The 21,258-nt window shown below is 37.8% G+C and overlaps 4 protein-coding genes across 9 annotated transcripts in view; all 4 read right to left on the bottom strand.

Annotated features, from left to right (window-relative positions):
* The window catches only part of LOC111465896 (UPF0161 protein At3g09310), a 2,217-nt gene extending 426 nt beyond the window's left edge, over positions 1 to 1,791 (bottom strand). The window contains exons 1-5 of one of the 2 annotated variants that reach the window (XM_023110349.1): positions 1,551 to 1,791; positions 1,404 to 1,463; positions 1,140 to 1,280; positions 957 to 1,048; positions 14 to 49 (exon numbers count right to left, since the gene is read on the bottom strand). In XM_023110349.1, coding sequence (XP_022966117.1) covers positions 984 to 1,048; positions 1,140 to 1,280; positions 1,404 to 1,463; positions 1,551 to 1,737 — 453 coding nt within the window. In that variant the 5' untranslated portion in view covers positions 1,738 to 1,791 and the 3' untranslated portion in view covers positions 14 to 49; positions 957 to 983. Of the gene's footprint in view, positions 1 to 5; positions 50 to 956; positions 1,049 to 1,139; positions 1,281 to 1,403; positions 1,464 to 1,550 lie in introns of both variants that reach the window. The other variant, XM_023110348.1, reaches the window with a different exon arrangement.
* LOC111465895 (uncharacterized protein C24B11.05-like) lies at positions 1,791 to 10,263 on the bottom strand. Of its 3 annotated transcripts, none has more exons than XM_023110346.1 (8): positions 10,147 to 10,263; positions 9,997 to 10,062; positions 9,819 to 9,940; positions 9,688 to 9,725; positions 8,473 to 8,560; positions 8,092 to 8,376; positions 7,909 to 8,005; positions 1,791 to 1,801 (listed from the first exon to the last, which is right to left on the bottom strand). In XM_023110346.1, the coding sequence occupies exons 1-7, from the start codon at positions 10,172 to 10,174 to the stop codon at positions 7,919 to 7,921; spliced, it is 714 nt and encodes a 237-aa protein (XP_022966114.1). In that variant the 5' UTR covers positions 10,175 to 10,263; the 3' UTR covers positions 1,791 to 1,801; positions 7,909 to 7,918. The 3 variants fall into 3 exon arrangements, with proteins under 3 accessions (XP_022966114.1, XP_022966112.1, XP_022966113.1); XM_023110344.1 differs by lacking the exon at positions 1,791 to 1,801 and adding an exon at positions 7,153 to 7,397 and having other exon boundaries at positions 7,940 to 8,005; XM_023110345.1 differs by lacking the exon at positions 1,791 to 1,801 and adding an exon at positions 7,153 to 7,397 and having other exon boundaries at positions 7,940 to 8,005; positions 9,819 to 9,916.
* LOC111465891 (uncharacterized protein At5g02240-like) lies at positions 2,921 to 6,371 on the bottom strand. Its single transcript, XM_023110340.1, has 7 exons — positions 6,007 to 6,371; positions 4,825 to 5,096; positions 4,338 to 4,374; positions 4,157 to 4,254; positions 4,011 to 4,072; positions 3,592 to 3,715; positions 2,921 to 3,263 (listed from the first exon to the last, which is right to left on the bottom strand). Exons 1-7 carry the CDS (start codon positions 6,293 to 6,295, stop codon positions 3,144 to 3,146), a joined length of 1,002 nt encoding a protein of 333 aa, XP_022966108.1. The 5' UTR covers positions 6,296 to 6,371; the 3' UTR covers positions 2,921 to 3,143.
* Positions 10,264 to 13,191: 2,928 nt separating the features above from the next.
* Positions 13,192 to 19,544, bottom strand: LOC111466205 (ATP-dependent zinc metalloprotease FTSH 10, mitochondrial-like). 3 transcript variants are annotated; one of them, XM_023110793.1, is made up of 8 exons: positions 19,285 to 19,544; positions 18,934 to 19,186; positions 18,736 to 18,807; positions 18,101 to 18,231; positions 16,793 to 17,278; positions 15,879 to 16,646; positions 14,504 to 14,731; positions 13,192 to 14,046 (listed from the first exon to the last, which is right to left on the bottom strand). In XM_023110793.1, exons 1-8 carry the CDS (start codon positions 19,342 to 19,344, stop codon positions 13,564 to 13,566), a joined length of 2,481 nt encoding a protein of 826 aa, XP_022966561.1. In that variant the 5' UTR covers positions 19,345 to 19,544; the 3' UTR covers positions 13,192 to 13,563. The 3 variants fall into 3 exon arrangements, with proteins under 3 accessions (XP_022966561.1, XP_022966558.1, XP_022966559.1); XM_023110790.1 differs by having other exon boundaries at positions 18,934 to 19,210; positions 19,285 to 19,543; XM_023110791.1 differs by having other exon boundaries at positions 18,101 to 18,228; positions 18,934 to 19,210; positions 19,285 to 19,543.
* Between the last annotated feature and the right edge of the window lie 1,714 nt (positions 19,545 to 21,258).

The raw sequence follows: 21,258 nt of genomic DNA, 5'->3' as shown, positions 1-21,258 counted from the left end.
CCCCCCCCCCCCCAACAGCACAACGATCAACCACATTAGCCAACACAACCTGCACAAAAAATCTGAGCAGTGAGGTTGAAAGAACCTTAAAAGCGGCAGAAAACTAAACTAAATTAAATTACAGAACAGAAAACTCTCTCAAAACGGCAGAAAAGAGGAAAGAAAATATGGATTTAGCCCAATAGCTTAAACTTTTGATCCAGTTCGAACATGGCTTCAGTTTTGTGGGTTGTCTATGAGAATATATGAGACCATGTGCGAGTTAAGGCATAAGAACGATATTGAATCATAAATTAACTCAAAACTCTAAGCAATTCGAGTCCATGTTTTTTAGATTGCATCGGGTGTAGTAGCAGTGTAATAGACGACCAACAAAAGACGAGCAAAGAGTGGGACAATATCTTCCTTTCGTATATTCTTTAAGGAAGTCAACATCATATAGAACAGGCAATCTCAACCTCTCAGTAATGATACGTAATGTACTTCAAGATTCGATCAAACGGATTGATTATGGAAGGATTGCCGATCATAATCTTTTTGCATCAAGCAAAGACAGGAATTTGACTTATTTCAATCGAATCGTCTAACATGTTAAGGTCGGAATGTTTGCACATGCTTTCTTCATAAATCCAACCTAGCCAACCTAAATCCAGAGTCATTTGGGAAAAAAAGGGCTCTATTTTGACACCTGAATTGTCTGTTTGTTTATCCAACTTAATGCAAAATGTGTTTATCCAAGAGATACATCAATTTCAATGGGAAACTTCACCATTTTCAAATCAACACAACGCTATATCATCCTGGTTCCTGCAACTCCTTTTCTCATCAAAACCCTCCCTAATTTGTAGTCTGAAAATTACTTTCAGGTAGAGCATAACTAGGACAGAAAAATGGGCCGAAATGCAATCTCAGGAAAGCAAATTGAAAAATCATTCATGGTCTGCATCAGGACATACCAATTACTAAGGTAGTATTTGAAATTGTCAATCTTCTGGTTCTGGCAACCTTTCTTCATCAAACCATCGTGGAGGATCAAACCCAGATCCACCTACAAAGAAGCAATGACCTAGAATCAAAAATCAAAGAAAAAACATCGACAAATTCCGTTCCCGAAGGTTGAATGAGAGCACTGTCATTACCAAGGGGATTGCAGCGGCAGAGACGCCAAGCAGTCAAAATAGTACCCTTCGCAACACCATATTTCTTGTAAGCTTGCATGGAATACTCACTACATGTAGGTACATAGCGACAACTATTTGGCAATAACGGCGAGATTTCTCCTGCTCACATTTCACTCCGAATCAGTACTCAACAATTATCATTCCCTTCAATTCCCGAACGAAATTTAAGAGGATTCTTCGAATTAGGAGTCTAAAACGAACAAATAACACCATTCTACTTACGTTTGTAGAATTTGAGCATGGATAATGCAGCTTTAACCCCCAGATTGTCCACTTCGCCATCTATGAAAACGATTCAAATGCCCTAATGCATCATAATCTATACATCGATTGCATAAAAACATGAAGGAAGGAAGAAGAGGCGAGTACCTTGGTCTTCGTTTGCGCTTGAATTCGATGTGGCGCGCGTTTCGCTTATGATGAGCGGCCGACGGAGCTTCTGGCCATTAAATCGAATACTAAAGGCGGCAGCAGAACGGTGCGTTTGCTGGCAGCCGCCGGCGAAGAAGATCGGTTTTTGGAGTTTGTGGCAATTTGTGGTGGGAAGAACCGCCATGTCAGTCCCCTCCAAATGTTCTGCAGACGCTACTGCACTTCGTAGCCGCTTCTGGTTGATTTTACTTTATATTTCTCAAGATAAACGATGTCGTTTCGAGATGATTTCATATTTAGACAATTTTTTTTTCACCTTTTAATAGAAATAAATGTTAAAAAGAAGTATTTTCAGTGTTCAATTGATTAAAAACCATAAAATTAATATAAAATGGATAGACAACCTACTTAGTATCAACTTACACGTCCTTAACCAACCTATGGTCTGACTCAACGATATTGTATCGAACTGAAAATAGAAGTGGAAGTTTCGTAGATATTGTACCACTTGAATTAGTCTAGGTGACTACCTTTGTCTACTAGAGTTGTCATGGTACAGTTTGGTGGTCTTGCATGGATTCATGTCTCCAATTTTTTCGATTCCAACTCCTCGAGTCTGGCTCAATTGGGATCACTATGGCTACACCCTTAAAGCGGGTTTAAACAAATAGACTTACCAAGCGTAAAGTAAATGGAAACTCTTTCCCCTCGGCTGATCTTCTCCTTTCTTTCACTCGGGTTGGTTGAACTATTTGACAGTCTCTTCTCTGTTCTTTCTCCGAAAATCGAAAGTCAAGACTCAAGAAAAACTCAAGAAAAATCCTTCTTCTCCTTCACTCACGGTAAAAGATCAATACTCAAGATTTAATCACTTTGATCATCTCTCACGATTCTAATGCGCTTGGACTACTAGAGACGTTCCATCTTAGATTATTGTCTAGCTAAATTGACACTCACTCCCTAGTCTTATTCTATTTCCACCACTTACACTCTACACGGGAAATCAATCAATTTTCATCCATCATGCACTTGAAGTGCAGATACATAAATTTTCATCTCTTGCTTTAGTACGATTATGTACCATCAATAGAAAAACAATCAATTACATCATGAAAAGAATAATTTAGTCATACCAATAACAAGTGTGACTATTCTCGTGCTTATCCTATTGTTTTAGGCTTAGATCATATTAAATGTATCCACATAGGAATTGGTTTTACATGTTACCGAACAATCCCAATAAGTACTAATTCCTAGAATTCGTGTGGTTACTTACATGATTGTCACGTGCCTTCCAAACTAATTTTTTTTTCATGTGTTAGGGATTCCAAAATTTATGAAATTCTTCTCATAGGTCCTAGTTAGCATTGAAATCAAATGGAAAACTAATAAACTGACCAAAAAGAGGTTACTCATGCCCAATTTATCTGATACGCAGATTAATGGCCGCTCAACCGCAAGTTGAAAGTAAGCTCCTAACAGCCTTTTCCAACCCTCTTCAAAGCTCACAGTTCAGAGTTTATTAACAGCCAAACAATTCTGGGCAACAATGTTACATTAGAAAAGAATGACCTTACAAACATGACCCACTCAGAAACTCGTCGTCACTTGAGAGAACAAGGCCTTGAAATCGGTCGTCGGTGCGCCTACCCCCTCAGGTTTCGAGGCTAGATCGAGCGCCTTGAATTTGGCCTCCTCAAATTGCAGTGCCTGTTCCAGAGTTTCGAGCTTAAACAGGAAAGATGATAGACTATTCCATAGATTTTTTTAGATGTTTAACTTGAAATCTCTTCAAAAGGATCAAAATACCCTCACACTATCACCTTCCACGGCTAGAGACCACTGCCCACTGCCCACTGCCCACCATCGACGAACCCTCCATACAGTGGCCAACTTACAGTAGTCCATTGATATGCCCATCGATGATGGGTGATGACGGTGAGCAATGATCCAATCATAGTGTTTTAAATACAAATTTAAACTTATTTAGTCATCCTTGGAACAATTTCAAATGAGCATAAACAATGTAGGCAAATACCTGAAGGCAGACTTCGGCGACATCAGCCCTGGCAATGGTTCTCGTCTCCGTCTGAAGAAGTTCATCATCCTTCCCTACTAGCAGTTCTCGTATCCCACCGTCCTTATCCTGCAGACCTCCAGCCCTGAGAAACGATATTCAAATTCGGTAAATTGATAGGAATTAATAAAGAAAGAACGCTTAAATCGAACAGGAACACAGTCGTTTGACGTTTGCATTTAGAACCCGAAACCAAATAAACTAGGAAGTATGGGATATAAAGGTTTGAGCAAGTTGAGTGAAGTTAAATAGTAACAATATTTACAACCAGATGAGAACACAAAAACAGCTTTTCTGAGAATTTCAAGTGGTTATGTTTTGAGCAAAGGTACAGAACTCTCTGTGGTGACAATGAATATGAAACTCGATCAACAACGTACCTTATGATGGTGTAAGGAATACCAGAGTCAGCCAAATACTGCTCGGCCTTCCTTTTCCAAACCTTTTGTATAATGAAAAGAGTTAGAAACTGTTTCTCACGATTACCAGAAGTAGAAGATCAATTAATTGGAAAGAAAATACTAACCAATATGTTCCCATTTCCCAAACTGTTCAAGGGATGGTTGATATTTGTTCCTCCCATCGACCCAACCAAAACGATTTGCTTAACTCCTGCAGCCTTGGCTGTTTCGAATCATGATATGATTTCAGCATTTGAAACTCATGAAAACGATACAAAAAAAAAAAAGAGCAATCCGATCACTCACCAGTATCTATCTGATTCTTTTGGCCAATCCAATCAACCTACATGCGAACGTCCATCAGAGAGCGAAATTGTAACAGTCCAAGCTCAAGCTCACCACTTGCAAATATTTTTCTCTTTGGGGTCCTTAAGGTTTTAAAATGTGTCTACTAGGGAAAAGTTTCCACACCCTTATAAAAAATGTTTCGTTCTCCTCTCTAACCAATGTGGAATCTCATAATCCACCCCCTTTGGGGCCCAGCGTCCTCGTTGGCACACCACCTAGTGTTTAACTCTATACCATTAGTAATGGCTCAAGCCTACCGTTAGCAAATATTGTCCTCTTTGGGCTCCTCAAGGTTTTAAAACGCGTCTACTATAAAGAGATTTCTACACCCTTATAAGAAATGCTTTGTTCTCCTTTCTCGCCAATGTGTGATCTCATAGAAATACATAATGAGTTGTGCAATAAAGAAAAGAAAAGAAAAGAAAAGAAGAGACTGTTGAGGTACCTGTTCAGGATATGCTCCATCTTCAAAGTAAAACTCAGGCCTACCACCTTTGGTTGGATCAAACCCTGGCTTCATCTTTGGCACGGCGCTCGTAAGAATAATGAGCGCATCGATGCCTTGAATTGCAGGACCAAGGGTATCTGCATTCCTAATATCACCAATGAAAAGATCCTCTGCTCCACCGATACTCTGCTTGCTCTCTTCAGTTCTAACCAAACCTCTTGCCACATACTGATCTGACCTCTCCTTCAATTTCTTGTAAACTAGTTGACCTGCCAAACAGGACCAACAAAACCTTATTAGGAATTTAAGCGCTTATACAAAATGTTAAATAACCCTTTTTAAGCCCTAAGAAAATCACTTCAAACACGCTCTGAAACCATAAACCAATTTCGAAGGTGCAGGATTTGTGTACAAGCGAACCAATCAGATAGAGAACTCGAATAAATTTTACAAGAAGTTAACAGCTAAGAAATGTATTAATCCATAGGATATTAGGATGCGAACAATGTACACCATAGAGCCTTTCCAAAGGTCTATGGAGCCCTCGAACCGTCTCCCTTTAATTGAGGTTTGACTCCTTCTCTAGAGCCCTTGAACAAAATACACTATTTGTTCAATACTTTAGTCACTTTTGACTACACCTTCGAGACTCACAACTTATTGGTTCGACATTTGAGGATTCTATTGACATGACTAAGTTAAGGGCATGACTTTGATACCACATCAGAAACCACAAACTCTCCACAATAGTACGATATTGTCCACTTTGAGCATGAATTCTCATGATTTTGCTTTTAGTTTCCCCAAAAAGCCTCGTACTAGTGAAGATGCATTCCTTACTTATAAACTCATGATCAACTTCTTAATTAGCTAGCCGATGTGGGACTCCTCTACCAACCATCCTCAACACTGCCTACTAATATTCAATGTCCCATGTGCAAAAAAGTTAAGTCAGTGGCTCCAATTTTCCAAATCAAAAACCAAATCAACATAAAACCTAAACCCTCAACAGGGAAGACATCGAACAACCAGTTCCAGAGACACGAAGATAAAATTCCATACCCGGAAGAAAAAATCGAAACCCCACTACTAATTCTGCCTTAAACTGCCCTACAATTTCCTCAGCAGTCGAACAGAAGCAAAACAACAATAAACAAGCGAAGAAAAGAGCAGAGTTACCGGTTCTGCCACCAGCTCCGGTTACGAGGACAGTTCTAGAACCAGAATCCGCCATCGCAACCAGCGAAAGAGCACCGACGCGGCAGCGCCTTCTGAAACTCTTCTGGGAGGTCGGAGAAATGGAGGAGGTAACGATTTGAAGTGAGAGAAACGAGATTGAATTGGAATTGGGTAGGGAACAACAATTATGACATTGATGAAAGGGCGGTGGTGTAGAAAGGGTAGACTTCGGGCTTGGGATGGAGTAGGCTAATGGGACACGTGTTAGCGTCGCCATGGACTGCTTCATTCCATCTGGGTGCTTCTGGTTGTGACATATAAAGGCCCTTACCCGAACCAGCGCGCGCAACAGAAAGATAGAGGCACGTGTGGTTTATTTATTATTTTTAATTTTTAAAATCTTTAATTTTTTAAACTTTTAAATATTATTTTATTTATTAATATTAATTTAAATTTATGCTAATGATAAAATTTTGATTTCATCTTGGCTCAATTCATAAATTTTAAATAATTTAAAATATTATAAACTACACTCAATGAGGAAACCTATAGTTAGTGACTTAATTTAGCTATAGAGTTATGAGTTCGATTTACACGCGAGACCCCTTTTGAAAGTGAGATCACTGCCATAGACGGAAAATCAGGAAACTCGCATGTAGTGACTAGTTCAGCTATAGAGGTATGAGTTCGATTTACACGTCAAGACCCCTTTTGAAAGTGAAAAATCAGGAAACCTATAGTTAGTGACTAGTTTAGCTATAGAGTTACGTATTCAATTTACACGTCGAAACCCCCTTTCGAAAGTGAAATCACTATTAAAGACGGAAAATCATGAAACTCATAGTTAGTGATTAGTTCAGCTATAGAGCTACATGTTCCGGTTAAGACCCCCTTTCAAAAGTGAAATAAGTACCAAGGACGTAAAATCATGAAACCCGTATTTAGTGACTAGTTCAACTATAGAGTTATGTGTTCAATTCACACGTGGAGACCCCTTTCGAGAGCGAGATTACTACCAAAGACAAAATCATGAAACCCATAGATAGTAACTAGTTCAACTATAGAGCTACGTGTTCGGTTCATAAGTTGAGATCCCTTTTTGAAAGTGAGATCACTATCGAAGACGGAAAATTAGCGAGACGAGGGTTGAGGACTGAACAGCAATTTTATTAAACTTTTGACATAGATTACAAATTTAACATTCAACCCAAACAAGGCCTTGATTTCTAAGCTGTCACGGAGGTCTCCACACCCACAGCTACATTATTGTTGGCTGAGTAATTGAGTTCTGATTTCATTTCAACTTCACAAAGCTCTGGAATTGCTTCCTTTATGTTGTGAATGCTTTCGACTGCATAATCTGCTCCTTTACTTCTTTGGGAAGTCCCAACCTACACAAAAATTAGCAGCAGAAGTTTAGAAATTAACGACTTTTGTAACGGCACAAGCCCACTATTGATAGATATTGTCCTCTTTAACCTTTCCATTTGAGCTTCCACTCAAGGTTTTTAAAACATGTTTGCTACGGAGAGGTTTCCACACCCTTATAAAAAATGTTTCCTTCTTCTCCCAAACCGATGTGGGATCTCACAATCCACCCTCCTTCAGGGCTCAGTGTCGTCGCTGGCACTCGTTCCCTACTCCAATCGATGTGGGACCCCCCAATCCATCCTCCCTTTGGGGTGGCTGTCCACCCCTTTAGGGCCTAGCCTCTACATCACTCGATGTCTTGCTCTGATACCATTTGTAACGGCCCAAACCTACCAAGTAGATATTGTCTTCTTTGAGTTTTCCCCTTCGGGCTTCCCCTCAAAGTTTTTAAAATGTGTCTACTAGAAGAGAAGTTTCCACACCCTTATAAAGAATGTTTCATTCTCCTTCCAAACCGACGTAAGATCTCACAATTTTGTTCTTAAAAGGTCCAGTAACTTACCAGCACAGTTTGAAGCCCAAGTCGCTTGCCTGCTTGAAGGTTGCGGACACTGTCTTCAAAAAACAGCTGAAAAACAGCACAAAAACAACTCAAAAACGCAAGCAAATTAGAGCCAAGTTAACCAAAACTTAATTCCAAGGCCATGTTCTTACAGTTCTTTGAGGATCGATGTTAGCTATCTTGAGAGCCCATTCAATGGCAGCTTTTGATGGTTTGCAGACAATGGGAGTGTTTGGCAGCTCCATTACAGGGCTTGTTTGAGAGAAATGGCCAATTATGTCAAAGATTTCAGTGCTTGAACTCTGTTTTTCATCTAAAATAGGGCGTTTTTTAGTGGGATTGAGAGTTTCAAAGCAGATAATGCCTTCAAAACAGTCTTCTAAGGCTAGTTTGTTGAGAACTTTGGCTGTGTGAACTTTGTCAGCATTGGTAAAGATCTGTTTTTTCATACAAAAATGGAGATGGGCTGTTGAGAGAACGATCAAAACATAAAAGGGATGAGAATTTGAAGTGCTTTTTTGTGAAGAACTTACAAGTTTCCTGTAAGGGAGGCTGAGCAGAAGGGTTCTCAAAATGGGATCAGGTTTTAAGTTGTCATATGGCAGTCTTCCATGAACAAACCTGTCCTAAGGAATAATGGATGGTTTAGTCTCATACACTTCTTGAATATTCCATGGGAACAAATACAAATACAAATACAAGAGAAACACTTGGGGTAAGTTTTTCAACGAATAGTTTGAAATTCGTGAAGGGTTTACCAAAAAACTCGTGTAAGTTTGAAATGAAGAACAAGATTGTCGGTGTAACAAAGCCCAAGCTTACCACTAGCAGATATCATCCTTTTTGAGCCTTTTATTCTAGACTTCCCCGTAAGGTTTTTAAAAAGCATTTGTTAGAGAGACGTTTTCTTACCCTTGTAAAGAATGTTTCGTTCCTCTCCAACCAACGCGGGGTCTCACAATCCACCCCTCTTTGAGGCTCAGCGTCCTCAATAACACTCGTTCCCCTCTCTAATCGATGTGGGACCCTCCAATCCACCCCTCTTTGGGTCCCTCTCCAATCGATGTGGGATCTCCAATCCACCCTCCTTCGGGGCCCACTGTCCTAGCTGGCACACCGCCTGGTGTCCACCCTCCTTCAGGGCCAGCGTCCTCGCTGGCACATCGCCCGATGTCCACCCTCCGGGGCTCAACGTCCTCGCTGGCACACTACCTGATGTCCACCCCCTTCGGGGCCCAGCCTCCTCGCAGTCATGCCACCTGGTGTCCACCCCGCTTTGAGGCTCAGCCTCCTCACTGACACATCGTCTTATGTCTAACTCTGATATCATTTGTAACAGCCCAAACTCACTTATATTAAATATTGTCATCTTTGTGTTTTCCCTTCTAGCCTTCCCCTCAAGGTTTCTAAAACGAGTTTGATAGGAAGAGGTTTTCACATTCTTATAAAAAATGTTTAGTTCCCTCTCTAACCGATTTGGGATCTCACAGTCTATTTATAAATATAAAAGAATTAGGATGAAAAATCCTCCTTATATATGACATCCTTCATTTCGAGTCTTAAGAACGTTAAATTTTTCAATTTAGATTCCATAATAAAAGGGTTTCATAAAAACGGTCTTATGATCTAAATGGAGACTTTAGTAACATTCCAATACTCGGCCCAGAATCTAGTGACCCAGATTGATCAATCAACACGAGCCATAGGCTTAGATGGAAGCAAAAAACAGACAGTGGAGGCTGCTATACCTGTGATATTCATCATAGTCAAAGTCATAACCAATAGCCTGCAATACAAAAGCCAAAAGAAACAGCAATTTGAATAAACTCTTCCCGAGTGGGATCTTAGAGAGACAGAGAGAAGGAAAAAAAAAACATACCCGGAGACCAGCCATTGATGTTCCATAATTCTTGTAAAGCAGGTTACTCAGCTCTGGGATTCTGCTGTTTTCAATCCCAAGCTTCTCAGCCATATAACCTGCAGAAGAAAAGGAACAATATTCTGACAAGAACAACGTTAAAAAAAACCAAACAAAAAAACACAAAAACAAAACCCACCATGAATGTTGCTTTTACAAGCAGCTGCTAAGCCGGAGCTTACAGGATACAGAGTATCATCCAGATCTGCAGGTTTAGCAACAACTATTATGAAAATGGAGAGTAAAACGAAGAAAAACACAGTCGATTTTAATACCGACTGGAGCTTACCAAAAAGAAGGCAATCAAAGGTCGGCATTTGGTGGCTAAGAACTGTAATGGGGAAGGAGAAAGAGAGTTAGAGGAGGTGGAAGGGGAGGAGAAAGAGAGGGATTCGAGGGTTTAAATAGCCAAAAGTTTGTTGAGGGTCATGTTCAAAATGGACAACAACTAACATGGTATCAGAATCATGCATTTAATTTAGTCATGTCAATAAAATTTTCAAGTGTCTGTGTATTTTGTCCGAGGACTACAGAGAAGGAGTCGAACCTCGATTGAAGGGAGACTGTTTGGGAGCTCCATAGATCTTAAGGTTGGAGCCATTGCTATCAAGTTTTAGGCGTATGGGGTGACGTTAAAAGGAGAGAGCACCCAAGCTGTTTCCTCGTTTGTACATGTTGGACTTTGATACTTTTCAACCCACCAAACTCCTAAAAAATTGCCCCTTTTCTGCCATTGGATGCCACATATTTCAAAAGCTTTGTTTTCTTTTTCCTAATGTAAATTTCCTCCCGATGGGATTTTTTTAATTCTATTTTTAAACAACCATTCATCCGAAAAACTTGATTAACTCGACTCAATTCGTATAATTTGAGTTGGATTATGAACTTATTTAGATTGAATTGAGTTCAAATAAATAAAAACTTTATAGATTCAGTTTGATTGTGAGTTTTTTATGATTAAATTGTGTTGAATTGAATAAACATGTTTAGCCACCGTTATTTGGATTGAAAAAATTTATAATTCGAACCATTGGATTTAATCTAAAAAAAAGTCTTTAACTCAACCCAATCTAACTCATGAGTATCCCTTGAAAGTACGGACACTACTGAAAAACTTATGAACGAACGAAACGTTGTCAAAGACAACGGGACTTTCAAAGCATAGTTCTTCACCAAATGGTTTTTTTTTTTCAATTAACTTTTGTTTTAAAAAAATGGCATGGAAATAATTTATTTGAAGTAATCATTAAATTTTATGATTATGTTAAAAAGAGTAACATAATCATTAAATAATAATAATAATGTGCATCAATTATATCACAAGCTTTTAAACAATAATTGGTTTCATTTTATTTTGAAGCAATTCTATCCATTAATTCAGGAAGGCCTTTATATGTTTGATAGTGGAAAAATTTATGCTATTGTAACAATTCAATTGATATCAATAATTTAAATATTTTCAACAAATTTAATATTACTTAGTAGATAAGATTAGCAGAACTCGAACACTTAAGGTTTATACCACCGACCAAAATATTAGATATTAGGATCTCGTAACATTTTTATATTCTAGAAACTCAAGTGAAATAAACTCAAAACGTGCAATACCCACGAAGACCACCTAGAAGCGAGCCCAACAAAAAGGTAAGCACCATTATTGGGTTGAAGCCGAACAATGCGAACTCAACCAAGCTCGTTGTGCCAAAAGGCCCAATCTAGGACTAATGTGGTCTAACCCTAATATATTCGTGCAAGTATGCAAATCCTAGTTGATTTAGGCACCGAAACATATGGGGCAAGGCATCGTATTGGTGGTCTTCTCTATATCGATTTTGATTTATTTGATTAGAAAGGATTACACCTTACATAATTAAAATAGGTATCAATCGAACGAACGTTACCATTATATTTGTCACTATGAAAAAGCAAATTTGGGTAACTTTAGAAGAAAAGATTTAGATGAAAGTGCTAAATGTTGACACATGATAACACTTGCAAACTTCTTTCACCATAATTGATAAGGTGGGTTAGGCTACAAAAATCACTATTCCTAACAATTATTGGAGCCATTGCTATTATTTCACAAACTTACAAAATGAAAGTGACCCACCAAACAAACACACTATACAATCAATCCAACCTTTTTAAGAAAACAAAGTTGTAGAATAAAAGTGCACTCGAAGTAGCTATAGCTATTGGAACAAAAAAAAAATAATAAAATAAGAGTTACTCGTAGTATGATATTGTCCACTTTGAGCATAAAGTTTCATGGCTTTGGTTTGAGCTTCCCCAAAAGAACTTGTATTAACAGAGATAGTATTCCTCACTTATAAATCCATAATCATTAACCAACGTGGTACTCACTCCCAATAATTCTCAACAATCTTTCCTGTGCTGGCCCATAACCCATATATTTGGTGGATTATATGTGGTTAAATCTTTGAAAACTATATTTCGTAAATTGAAACTCTATATTGTCCAAAGCAAAGTCATGAGAGCTTATGCTCAAAGTGGACAATAGGATACAGAGTGTGTTCATCTAACAGTGGTACATACCTAAAGTTATCAATAAAATCTTTAGCTAATATTTTTCTTGAATTTTCTCTCTCCTGTTCTTTGTGTTCATCTTGATGAGTATGGGTTGTTGAGCGATTTTAACAGTGGGATCTCACAATCCACCTCCCTTTGAGGCCGTGAAAAAAAGAAATCACAATTTTATTTAAAAAAAAAATAGAGAAAGAATTAGTTAAAAGTGCTTTTTAGAACAAATTCATAGTCGAATCATAAAGGTTTCAAATAAGAAACTTTGGCCCAAAAAGTATACTATTAGTCTCAAATAAGGAACTTTCCTGAATTAAAAAAATTATTAAAAAAAAAACCATCAATTTTTAATAATTATTATAAAAGAAAACTTTTGATGGATAAATCCATTGCATATTAAAAATATTTATGAAACATGTTTAAACTAAATTTTAATTTTGTAGTTTCTAATTTGAAAAAGACATTACTTAGATCTTTTCGGTTCTAAAATTGTTCTTCAACAAATCTAGTTGCCTCACTGTCTGAAAGTTCGATATCTAGATTAAGGTGCTCATTCATCTCTACATTTAGAACTCGAGCAACATCAAAAGACAAAGGGAGAAGAAGGGAGAAAGAAGGGAAGAAAGATTATCATATCAACAATTCAATTTTGTATGTTCATCGTCATAAATTTGTATGTTCAAGGCCATAAAGTCAACTAATATCAAATGAAAGTTAGATAAAATATTGTAGGTAGGCACAAACAGTAGAAATTGTCAAATTTATTTAAAATGTGAAGAAGATCAAGAGAAGAAAAGAAAAAAAGAACAACCATTTTATCGAGAACTTTTGGGAGAACGCAGCAAACACACAAGGTGGATGTTTATATACAAGCTTGCCTCGTGGAGATATACTTGCATTTACAGCATCTTCACAATTTCACCAAAAGCGACCTCCAGACAGGGAAAAAACAAACACTTTTAATCAAAGGTGAGACATCCAATTTCACCTCCTCAATCCTCGTGAGTTCAAACAGCTGTGATCTTACCCCTCAGCCTTCAAAAGCTTTTATTATTTTTTTTCTTTATGTAAAACTAAGAAAAATAACAAAGAACGATGTCGAGGCGATGAGATTGCAGGCACTTGGATCACGAACCAAATCCTAACGTTGCTACACGATTTTGTGTCATAATGTAGGTACTATATCTGTTTCCAAGGCTGGTTGTGATGTATTCCCAGCGCTTCCACTTTCTGTTCTCTCTTGAGCTCCATCGGCTTTATCTCTGAAACCTTGTTTGAATCTGTCATAATTTGTGGGTTCAGATGACTTAAATGGGCGCTCCCCTAACACACGGATCAAGTCGTCTTGATGTAAGACTTCCTTTTCAAGCAACATCTCAGCAATCTTAGCTACGTGTTCTTTGTGCTTCTCTATCAACTGAATTGTGTGTTCATATGCCTTAGTCACCCATTCTCTAACTTCACTGTCTATAATTGCACCAGTCTTGCTGCTGTAGGGCTTGGACATCTCGAACGCCTCATCCCTCTGTGGGAAAGAAAGAAGACCGACCTTGTCACTGAAACCATAAACAGCAACTTGGGCATAAGTCATCTTGGTCACTTTCTCCAGATCATTCTGAGCTCCGGTTGATATTTTCCCTAATAGAACCTACAAGCAGAGAGAAAACTCGATCTATCACTAGAAAGCCCGAAAAAAATCATCGTTTGAAAGGAAGAGAGAGTCGACAGGACATGTCTGCATTGATGCTGCCAAAACTCATAAAAGAATCATGAATGCAAAATGAATCATCATAAACTCGCATTTATATAATCAGCATTATGGGTAAATAGATGGTTTATTTCATAAGCATGTGACATATGTTCATCAATAACAAATTTTGTGCGCTAAACAAAATGCTTAACCTTTAAGGTTCTGGCACAGGGCCAAAAAATTACGAACGAAGACAAACTTTATAAAAAAAAAAAAACATAGAATTAGAATCCTTCATAATTACGAATCGTGCAAGACAAACATAGATCACTGTACGGCTTGATCAAGTTTGCCAACTACAAGACAAGTTCTTTAGGTATCAAGGAAGTAATCAGGAGGCCATATGAATGCTTACCTGCTCAGCAGCTCGACCACCAAGGGTCATGCATGTCACGTCAAAGAGTTGTTCCTTTGTCATAAGAAGATTCTCATTGGGAACATATTGAGCAAACCCAAGAGCAGCAGTACCACGTGGGACAATTGTAACTTTAAGCAGGGGCTCTGCATGTTCCAAGAACCAACCAGCAACAGCATGACCCGATTCATGGTATGCAACAGTCCTTCGTTCAAGCTTGCTTATCACCTAGGTTCAGAGAAAAAATATGGGTTAGCTCGTTTCGAACTTCAAGAAAATTGCATCCTCTATTCTTCACGATAGAGATTGGGAAAGCTTCAAGTAACCTACCCATAGATTATACATCCTTTCTGTAAATCATACATCAATAAAATTGTTTCGATTAAAAAAAATAATCTTCACAATAGAGAAGATCAGTAAATCCTCCTCAGAGTATTGATAGGTCATTATTAATAATTGAATCATACAGACATCCTAAACAAACAAGACAACTGTAAAAGGATTCTATAGTTGCATTAAAAAAAAGGATCAGATTTATCAAACAGTTTGCATCCTTCAATCCTTCATATTTTCTGCGTCATTACAATTTTATCAGTTGCCAGTGAGGGGACTTAAGCCTCAATATTTTGTTTTAACGATCCTAAATCCTATCAAAGTCCATAGAAAAACAATTCATGGTGTATTCAAGGTTGGATGTCAAGAGGTCTGCAAAGGCATCCTTCTCCTTTAACATCGACAATTTGATGGATCAGCTAGATAAAAAATTGCTATATGGATCTAGAACAATGTGGCTCGTGGGAGACAGAATAGGTAGCAGGAATAAGTTACCCTACTGTCTCAGACTAAGGGGGTTGCCATAATCTTATTACCAGTTTTTGGTGTAGGATCCACCATTAAAATGATATCTAATTAAAATAACAGCATGAATGAGGTTAAAGAAACCTAATTTCCATTCTTAAGAAGCAAATATGCTTTATTAGCAGCCCACGGCTCACTAATATAGCATCTACAACAAGCCAATCTACTACAAGCACACAATTAACAGATTGATTGGATTTGCATGACAAGTCGAAGGTTTCATGATTCCCAATTTTTAAATGTTAAATGACAGACAGACTTTGACTTCTCAAAGCAATTCGTAGGTTCAATATTTATCTCGTAGGATAAGTAGAGAAAAATTAAATCTTAGATTAGATGGTCAGTATGGAGGCAAATGGATGCTAAAAGGAAAAGATGATATATGCATAAGAGAGAGATACTTAGATTGGGTTAATGTTTTGTTCAGAAGAAAGACATTTTGATCTTTCATCACATCAAACGAGAAAAGAAGAAGGGAAGAGTGTGGGATTCAAGTAGTGGGTAGTAAAAATAATACCTTGTTCTTTTTTTCCAGACCACCTATGACTCTGTCAATAGCTCCTTCAAAATGCTCCATAGTGATCACTCTACTTTCGTTTCTGGCAGCAATTAGAGCAGCTTCATTGCAAACATTTGCAATGTCTGCACCGGCAAATCCAGGAGTTAGAGCAGCAAGTCTCTGTGAATAATACGATGGCTCTTGATCAAGCTTTAACTTCTTTAGATAAATTATAAAAATTTGGTCACGTCCCTTGATGTCAGGTTTGTCAATTGTTATCTGACGATCAAACCGACCAGGCCTCAACAGAGCCTTATCCAGGATATCAGGCCTGTTGGTACCAGCAAGTACAACTACCCCAGAAGTAGTTCCAAACCCATCCATCTCTACCAGCAACTGATTAAGAGTACTTTCCCGCTCATCATTCCCTCCACCAAAGCCCCCTCGCCCTCTTGCTCGTCCAATTGCATCTATCTCATCAATAAATACAATACTTGGAGCACATTGTCTAGCCTCTTGAAACAGATTTCTAACCCTTGATGGCCCAACCCCCACGAACATTTCCATAAAATCTGATCCAGAGATGGACAGGAAAGGCACATCAGATTCACCTGCAGTTGCTTTTGCTAGGAGTGTTTTCCCAGTACCAGGAGGACCAACAAGCAGAGCACCTTTGGGAATTTTTGCTCCTAACTCCTCGTATTTCTTTGGATTCTTAAGGAAGTGCACAAACTCCATAATTTCTTGCTTTGCCTCATCACAACCAGCTACATCTTTAAAATAAACCTGAACCATCAAGAGGAATGCAGAAGCATATTAAATCACTGAAACCCCCGAAATCTTTCACCATGTAAAGTGATAAACGAAAGTGGTGCTATCATGAATTCATAGTATGATGCAAGAAAACAAATAAATAAAATCATGCACCTGACCTTATTTTTGGCATTCTTGTCCATTTTAGTAATCTGTGCCTTTCCTATGTTGAATATCCCACGCCCACCTCTACCACCTGGGCCACCAACACCTAACCCACCCTGCATCCTTCTCCCCATGAAATAAAGGGTTCCCAAAAGCAAAGCTGTCGGCGCAAACCTCATCAATTCCTGGTACCAATTAACTTGGGAGACATAGACAACTGGAACAAAATCACGAGGGTCGATCCCCAAAGAAGTTTGGGCTTCCTCCAGCTTCTCCTCGAACAAGTCAACACTTCCAATGTTGAAATAGTATTTATATTGGCCAATGTTACCTGTAGCTGGCTTTCCATAATCGGGAACTTGAGGAACATCATCTTTTGTTTGCCCTGTCTTACGTGGAAAGCTCCTTACATACACTTTTGCGATAGATCTGTTTGCAACTTCAATACGATCCACTAAACCTGGTTCAAGAAGTTTATTTCTAAACTCTTGAAAACTAATCTGTGGAATAAATTGATCAGTTCAGAAGATGCATAAGGAGGATTTACAAGACACAAACCAAACATCAATAGGCCAATCCACAACTTAATTAGAACTTCTGCCAAATGTCATTGAAGTTCAAAGCCACCACAGTAAAGTTTCAACAGTATTATCAGTTTTAGCTCCACCGAGTCTTCTATGTAAACTATTATAAATAAAGGGCCTAAAGGAGAAACTTCGATCTTCCTGCACCTCCAACTCTATGGAAAGTCTAATAGATCCTCTTCAACTTGATTTAATCACCACTTCTTATATTTGTAACTAGAAAAATGGTACAATAAATACATTTGGACTATAATTTTTGAATCCTAAAGAAAAAAAATAAAATCACATATTATTAGATTACTATATAAATGTAAGATTCCAAGAAATTGAGTTTTAAATACAAATTAAAAGCTTTAAAATTTGCAATTCAATGTCACAAAATATCTAGAGTTCACTCAATATCATAAATAGGTGATCATCGTTGTTGAACCTATGACTATAATCTCAAAGACACTTGGGTTTAGAATTTAACATTTTGACCACAAGACCAACCTATGGAGGTATGAATATAAAAACCACCAAAACAATGATAATCCACATTTTAAAGACCAGTTAAAATAAGGAGAGAAATATTTATGGACAAGAGAAAGATATTCAATGCAATCACAATGACAAATTGAGTGTTATACAGATAAGAGAAATCAATTTGCAGTAAGCCAAGCCTTAAACCCATCGATAACTTAGACCAATAAATATTTGCATGTGCCTCAGTTATTAATATAGGGATTAGAAAGTTACCTGCTTCTCTTCACGAGGAGCCATAAAAAGTGAAGAAAAAATGAAGCCAACAAACATTAAAGGAGCGATCAAATTCTGGAACTGCCTGGTAAAGTTCTCTTGAGAATCTGCGTGACCAGTATTCGAGTCTTCTGGCAAAGAAAGCATAAAAAAATATAAGTCCCAGTAAGATCAACTAAAACTACTTACAGTGACATAATGAAAGCAGAAAAGAGAGAGTTACAGTTCAGATGATATATACTTAAAGGTGTAAGCATCTTTCTATTACATCTAGTATTGAGAAGTACAATTACATAATCCTAATATCGCCACACTTCAACTAGATAAATAAATAAAATCTATAGCTACACCAATCTCTCTCTCGAAAACAGAAACATATGCACATGCTAGGATGAAAATCTTTCGAACCCATGACTTCTTTCTTCATTCTCTGTCCCTCTCTAAAGGGAACATAAATAAAGAGTATTCCGTAGTTCCATGAACATTATACACCCCCCCCCCCACCACCTAATTTTTCTCTTTAACATCTTTAGTTTATAGATGATAAATTACAGAGGTGAAGAAGACAATCAACATGAACATGCAAATGGAGGAAAAGGACAGACGCTAGGCCAAATGACAAGGTCCTCCAGTACCTTTAGATTCTGTCTTCTGCTCTTGTCTTTTTGGAATCTCCTTCTTATCCTTTGGGTAGTAATTCTCATAGTCTAAATTAATTCATCATACATGAATAAAAACATTAGAAGGAAAACAAAAAAAACGATTAGTGGATGAAGAACAGTTGCACTACACAACCTCGACGAGCAAAACAGAGAAATTATCACTTCACTCACTTCGCTTCTTCGGCGCTTGGGTAGAGAACAGGCGTCGAATCCTAGGGTTAGCAAGAACAGAATCGACATTCTCCAAGAGCTTTCTAGAAACAAGCTGCTTACAAGTTGCAACCCCAGTTGACGTTAAATAAGCCCTCGCAAGCCCTAAGCAACCATGTAGGCTTGAATTACATGGAGTACCAAAAGGCTTCGCCTCCAGACAAGATTCCTTCACCGACAGAATCCTCCCATTGCAAAAACCAGAATATTCGTTCTGCACATCAGAGGTTTTCTTCCTCTTCATCAAACCAGAAGAGAAAATACCAACAGCAATCAACAAAAAAAAAAACAAAGACCGAGTATAGTTATTACAGCTCGTAGTCTCGAACGTGCAGAGCGAGACAGAGAACCTCCGATCCTCGAAAAGATCATGGTCTTGGCAACAGTAACATGAACTTGTTCAACAGACACTCACCGAGAAGAAGAAACTCGTCGATTATCCAAGAAATGGAGAAAAACGAAGATGAAAGGATCAAGAAATGCTTGAATTCAATGTCGAAATTATTCGCAGAGGAGAAGTGGCAGTAGCGAAAGATTGAGCCTTGCGGAATCCGGCTTTCTCCCTCAAATCGGGTTACCGCCTTATTTTGGTTGTCAGCCTTTTTGACATTTCTACCCTCGCCTTGGCTTTAGCCAGATGAAAAAAATAAACCAATTTCAAAGGTTATTTGCGTCTTCTTGTAATATTCGTTGGCGTGATGTGTGTGTTAAGAAAATAAGCCACAAGTGCATGATGAATACCATAAGACTTTTGGGCCCAATATTTAAGCCCAATGTCTCAATCAATTAGCTATTTTTTTTATTTTTTATTAATCTAATTTTACTATTATTATTTAGTTTACTAATATTACACATATATAAAAATAAAATACGACTATTTATTAATTTATATATGCTATAAATGTCTATCACACGTAGGAAGGACACGTGGACGGAGATGGTGGGGACGTTGGAGGCGAACGGTAGGATGAACAAGAAGACGAATTTGATAGAGCGTTCTGATTGGATGATGGATTTTGGATCATCCATGGGACCGTATCCTCGAGCAACCCTTGTGGGCCAGTTGCTTCGGGAGTGAGGAAATCTGGGCTTCTTTGGGCTTTGGGCTCTGGGTCAATCGTCTTGGGCTTCTTGATTGAATATTGGGCCTATTGGGTTTGGCCCATTAGAAATAATGGGTTAGCAAAGTGAAGGTGGATGCCTTCGTAGGTGATGATGGAAGTTTCTGGATCTTCAATGGACCTTTCCACTTGCTTCTTTGCACCACATCTTGGGTTCGAGCACCTGTAATAGCTCCTATTTTTATTCACAAATTAAAAAATTTTAAAATAGAATATTAGAATAATCAATAATTAAATTTAAGCGTGAAAAAATGTGGGCATTAAATTGCAAATCTTTTGATCTGGGGTCGTCGTCGAGTGGGTGTTCTTAATATCCTCGATTGTTGATCGGAAGTAGGTCAGGAACAAAGAGATTAATGGCTCGATCACGGAAGAGCGATGAGGTGTCGTTGCCGAGAAGGCTCGTGAGGTCGACGAGGTCATCTTTGGATGTGGAGAAGAGGCTTTTAGTTGGCAACTTCACTTTTATAACATCACTATGATTGGTTATTATTAATATTATTGTTATTATTTTAAAAAATGTTTAAAATAAATTGTGTTGTTCAAGTCAATTTTAATCAAAGTGATATATCAATATGTACTATTTAAGCTTTAATTATGTATATCACATTGAATATTCAAAATCAAATTAAGACTCGAAATAAATATGAAATGACAATTCTACCCTTTTGTAATATTATTTTTGTTACTTTGGGTTATAATAAAATTAATGGAAGCATTCCATGGTGAAAAAAAGTGTCACATTATTTATTTATGTTATATTATAGTTTTTTTTGTTAGTTTATTTTATATTATTATCTAAAATTTTATTTAGTGTTTGCACACTTAACTTTGAAGTTTTTAGAATTAAGATATTGAAATGTACACTTTATTGATATAGATAGTAACTTTCAATTCTGTTCAACTTTACTTAGACATCTTATCGTGTTCAATTAAATAAAATTTGATTCAACATGTTCTATTTAGCTTTGAGCATAAACTCTCGTGGCTAACCCATAATCATTCCATTAATTAGTTGATGTAGGACTCTCATCTAACAATCCTCAACAATTCTCCTCTCGAACAAAGTACATCATAGAGCTTCCCTTAAAGCCTATGGAGCCCTCGAACAATCTCCCCTTAATTGAGGCTCAACTCATTTCTTTGGACTCCTCGAACCTCAAAC

This window comes from Cucurbita maxima, unplaced genomic scaffold, assembly GCF_002738345.1.
Source record: "Cucurbita maxima cultivar Rimu unplaced genomic scaffold, Cmax_1.0 Cma_Scf00030, whole genome shotgun sequence".
NCBI lineage: Eukaryota > Viridiplantae > Streptophyta > Magnoliopsida > Cucurbitales > Cucurbitaceae > Cucurbita > Cucurbita maxima.
This window is presented reverse-complemented; position numbering and strand designations above follow the sequence as displayed.